The sequence below is a fragment of the Girardinichthys multiradiatus genome, chromosome 3, assembly GCF_021462225.1.
Source record: "Girardinichthys multiradiatus isolate DD_20200921_A chromosome 3, DD_fGirMul_XY1, whole genome shotgun sequence".
Classification (NCBI taxonomy): Eukaryota; Metazoa; Chordata; class Actinopteri; order Cyprinodontiformes; family Goodeidae; genus Girardinichthys; species Girardinichthys multiradiatus.
The window spans coordinates 1,808,567-1,813,174 of NC_061796.1; the positions used below are offsets into that span (position 1 = coordinate 1,808,567).

The window sequence follows — 4,608 nt, forward strand, 5'->3', positions numbered from 1 at the left end:
ACACAAGTCACCACTTTTTGTGTTTTTCATTGCAAACAGTTTGTGTTGGTCTATCACCTGAACCCCAATAGAATTAAAAACCATTGATGTTTGTGGTTGTAATGTGATCAAATGTGGAAAAGTTCAGGGGCTAGGACACTTTTTCAGGGCCTGTGAACAAACCTCATCATCTCCACCTCCATGCGCAGCTCTGCTACACAATTGTGCTGTGATTGATCTATGGAGTGGACAGTGTGACCACAGCCGTTGGGACACTCTCTGCTGCGAAAGTTGCATTCTGACAGGTGAGCCTCCAGGCCCCGCCTCTCTACCTGCACAGGGCAACCTGAGAGGAGATAGTCACAGAAATCTCACATGAAGCACTTAATCCACAGTGGCATGAAGACATACAGGAGTTGGACAATGAAACTGAAACACCTGGTTTTAGACCACAATAATTTATTAGTATGGTGTAGGGCCTCCTTTTGCGGCCAGTACAGCGTTAATTTGTCTTGGGAATTACATATACAAGTCCTGCACAGTGGTCAGAGGGATTTTAAGCCATTCTTCTTGCAGGATAGTGGTCAGGTCACTACGTGATACTGGTGGAGGAAAACGTTTCCTGACTCGCTCCTCCAAGACACCCCAAAGTGGCTCAATAATATTTAGATCTGGTGACTGTGCAGGCCATGGGAGATGTTCAACTTCACTTTCATGTTCATCAAACCAATCTTTCACCAGTCTTGCTGTGTGTATTGGTGCATTGTCATCCTGATACACGGCACCACCTTCAGGATACAATGTTTGAACCATTGGATGCACATGGTCCTCAAGAATGGTTTGGTAGTACTTGGCAGTGACGTGCCCATCTAGCACAAGTATTGGGCCAAGGGAATGCCATGATATGGCAGCCCAAACCATCACTGATCCACCCCCATACTTCACTCTGGGCATGCAACAGTCTGGGTGGTACGCTTCTTTGGGGCTTCTCCACACCGTAACTCTCCCAGATGTGGGGAAAACAGTAAAGGTGGACTCATCAGAGAACAATACATGTTTCACATTGTCCACAGCCCAAGATTTGCGCTCCTTGCACCATTGAAACCGACGTTTGGCATTGGTATGAGTGACCAAAGGTTTGGCTATAGCAGTCCGGCCGTGTATATTGACCCTGTGGAGCTCCTGACGGACAGTTCTGGTGGAAACAGGAGAGTTGAGGTGCACATTTAATTCTGCTGTGATTTGGGCAGCTGTGGCTTTATGTTTTTTGGATACAATCCGGGTTAGCACCTGAACATCCCTTTCAAACAGCTTCCTCTTGCGTCCACAGTTAATCCTGTTGGATATGGTTCGTCCTTCTTGGTGGTTTGCTGACATTACCCTGGATACCGTGGCTCTTGATACATCACAAAGACTTGCTGTCTTGGTCACAGATGCGCCAGCAAGACGTGCACCAACAATTTGTCCTCTTTTGAACTCTGGTATGTCACCCATAATGTTGTGTGCATTTCAATATTTTGAGCAAAACTGTGCTCTTACCCTGCTAATTGAACCTTCACACTCTGCTCTTACTGGTACAATGTGCAATCAATGAAGACTGGCTACCAGGCTGGTCCAATTTAGCCATGAAACCTCCCACACTAAAATGACAGGTGTTTCATTGTCCAACCCCTGTATCTGCAGCTTTCCTTAGTTTTAAAAGTAAAAGTTAAACTTAGTTTGCTAGTAGTTAACAAAAAGCAGAAATCTGTCACATCTTGATGTATCTCTTTGTCAGTCTCTGCTTTACTTCATTACTTAATGGCAAGTCTAGAATATTCACAGAAAGGTCAAAAATGTGTTTTCTAGGTGAATACCCAGTTGGATAAACATTTGAACCATCTAGTTTTTGATCTGAGTTGAACTAAAGACTCTGGAGGTAGTCTTCCTCCTTAATTATTCCATCAGTTTGTTCAATCCCCTAGTACCACAGGTAGTAAAATGGCCCCTCAGTATCCTGGCTCCACCATGCTTGACAGCTGGAACATGGTTCTTAGGTTTGGAAGCCTCAACTTGATTCCTCCACTACTTCTTGTCATTCTGGCCAAATAGATCAATCTTGTTTATAATCTGACCATAATAAGTTTCTCCAGAAAACATGGTTTGTTCATGCAGGTAGCTTCAAGTTTCAGTCGGACTGTTGGTGTGCAGTTGGTTGTTCCTAAACATCCTAACCAATTTCCCTCTGTCAGGGGATGACAGTTTGGATCAGAAACTTGAACAACATTAGCTGTTCGAACAGGACAATGGTCCCAAACGTCTGACCACAACTGCGAATATTTTCCATCCAACCATTATCTTCTGCTTCCAGCTCTCCTAGGAGGAACCCCAAGGCGTTCCCAGGCCAACCAAGAGACAAAGTCTCTCTAGCGTGTCCTGGGTCTTCCTCAGTGTCTCCTCCCAGTTGGACTTGCGTCGAACACCTCTCTAGGGTTGCATCAAGGGGGCATCCTTGCCAGATGCCCAAACCATCTCAACTGGCTCTTCTCGATGAGCAGGAGCAGCAGCTCTACTCCCGGACAGACGAACTTCTCACCCTCGAAGGGAGAGCCCAGCTGCCCAGCTGAAAAAACTCATTTAGAATGCCTGTATCCGCAATTTCATTCTTTTGCTCACAAACATTGTAAATTGAAATAACAAAACATTATCAAATGTTACAACTAAAACCTCATGGTGACGTTTGAGCCTGCTCATTCCAAATAACCAGGAACAAGTGACTGAAATGTTTTATACAACCGTTTCAAAGCTCAAAACTAGATTGATCCACAAAGTTGAGAAACATTTGAATGAGAGAAAATAGAGCATCCAAAACATGTTTCATTTCTTAGATATGCACTTCAACATCATGTTGAAGAAAGATCTGTCATTTACTGAAACACTGCGAGCATAGAGAAGCGAAACATACAACTGCAACCACAAGATAGAGGAACATCTGAAATCTTTCAACAAACAAGACCAGGAGAAATATTTTGACGTAGGAAAAAACGATTCATGCACATCTTTTTATTTCAACATCTTATTTTTTTTTTTTTTTGTATTTGTAGTTCTAAATTAAACACTGGGTTCAAACATTTTTTCAACTATCTAAGTAGTAGAGAGCTTGTGCTAAATAATTTTAAAATCAACAAACATCCCAGAAATCACAGCAACCAGACAGCAGGAGAAATGCAGATACAGTTTTAATAGCACCACAAAACAAATCACACTGCATGTTCATACTTTTATCACTGTACGTACCACAGCGGTAGCAAATGTACTCCCCACCTAACAATGAAACGTCACAGCAACATGATGGGTTAAAAAGGACAGATCTTATATGCATTAACTCTAACCCTAAATTAAAATGGACCCTGGAAAAACTTTGCATGTGGTCTCTCGGGGGTTCAGTGACACATGTAGCCATGACAACAGATGAGCCACCTGTTGTCCAGCCAATGGTTTCACGTTACCTTTGTTTCATCCGCTTTCATGAAGGTAACGACTTAACCTTACAGTAAACCTCATAAGTCAAAATACAAAACACCTAACATGCCTGGCCTCAGCCAGGATATGGATTTGTTACCTGTGTTAGAGCAGGTAATGAAGGCAAACTCGCAGTCATCCTCGTGTGTGTGGAGGCTCTCCAGGGAGCAGACCACCTCGCATCCCTGCCCTGCGTTCACACAGCGGATCTGCAGGCGGTTCAGGTCATTACGCATGTACCTGCCATTAAACAAACAGAACCTCTCAGACATGTGCCCTACATCTATGATGGATGCATTTAAACAGTCTTAACTCAGTGAGTGATTTGGAATGATGGATGGGGTGCAAGGATCCACCTGTACAGTGGTCTGAGACTGCTCACATCCAGTGACTGCCTGTCTTCAGGACAGGAGTGGTGATGGAGCAGCCAGCTGCTGATGCAGGCACTGCAGTAGGCATGTTCACATGGCGCCTGGAGGGGGCGCTCCAGCACGTCTCGACACACACAGCAGAGCAGACCCTCATTAACATAGCCCACAAACCTCTCCAGATCATAGCCCATCCTGCGACTTCAAAGGTTGCGCAGGTTATGCACAACAAAATCAGCGGGGGATAGAAACCTGAAAAACCTGAAAAAAAAAAAAAACCTGAAAGGTTAATCTTAACTTCGTCCAACTCTTCCTTCTTCTTTCCTTCTTTCACATGCACCTCCACAGATAACCTTCCATCTTCTCTTTTCTCTGCTTTCTTTTGTCCTTCATACCCTCTCTTTGCTCCATCCAGATCCAGGTGAGGGTCTCCTTTCTTCCAAAGCCCTCCCCTGCCTTTTGAGAGAGCGTCTCTGTGGGGAGGTATCCCTGACAACAGCCAGGCAGCTGTTAGATGAGATCAGATGATCTGATGAGACAGAATTACAGCAACAGAAACACTCAGTCAAGAACAGAGAAACTGCTGCAGGACGTCTCTCTTACTGCCTAAGCACTAAAGCTGTGTTGGGACGTAGCCATTAGAGATCATTGCTGGTCCTGTCTCTGTGTAATGACCCGCCACGTCCCGAGGTTTTTCTCCTTCTTTCTGTCTCTGGATGTAGGATTAACATGGATTATACTCTCTCCCTCCCTGATTGGA

The 4,608-nt window shown here is 44.5% G+C and overlaps 1 protein-coding gene across 2 annotated transcripts; it reads right to left on the reverse strand.

Annotated features, from left to right (window-relative positions):
• Positions 1–3,000: 3,000 nt before the first annotated feature.
• On the reverse strand, positions 3,001–4,382 carry LOC124865973 (E3 ubiquitin-protein ligase NRDP1-like). 2 transcript variants are annotated; one of them, XM_047361517.1, is made up of 3 exons: positions 4,244–4,382; positions 3,863–4,109; positions 3,001–3,720 (listed from the first exon to the last, which is right to left on the reverse strand). In XM_047361517.1, exons 1-3 carry the CDS (start codon positions 4,257–4,259, stop codon positions 3,519–3,521), a joined length of 465 nt encoding a protein of 154 aa, XP_047217473.1. In that variant the 5' UTR covers positions 4,260–4,382; the 3' UTR covers positions 3,001–3,518. The 2 variants fall into 2 exon arrangements, with proteins under 2 accessions (XP_047217473.1, XP_047217475.1); XM_047361519.1 differs by lacking the exon at positions 4,244–4,382 and having other exon boundaries at positions 3,837–4,042.
• Positions 4,383–4,608: the final 226 nt, after the last annotated feature.

Coding starts and splice junctions, on each gene's coding strand:
- LOC124865973 (XM_047361517.1), bottom strand. Junction 3,721..3,862: donor AAGACAGGCAGTCACTGGAT/GTGAGCAGTCTC, acceptor GTTTAATGGCAG/GTACATGCGTAATGACCTGA.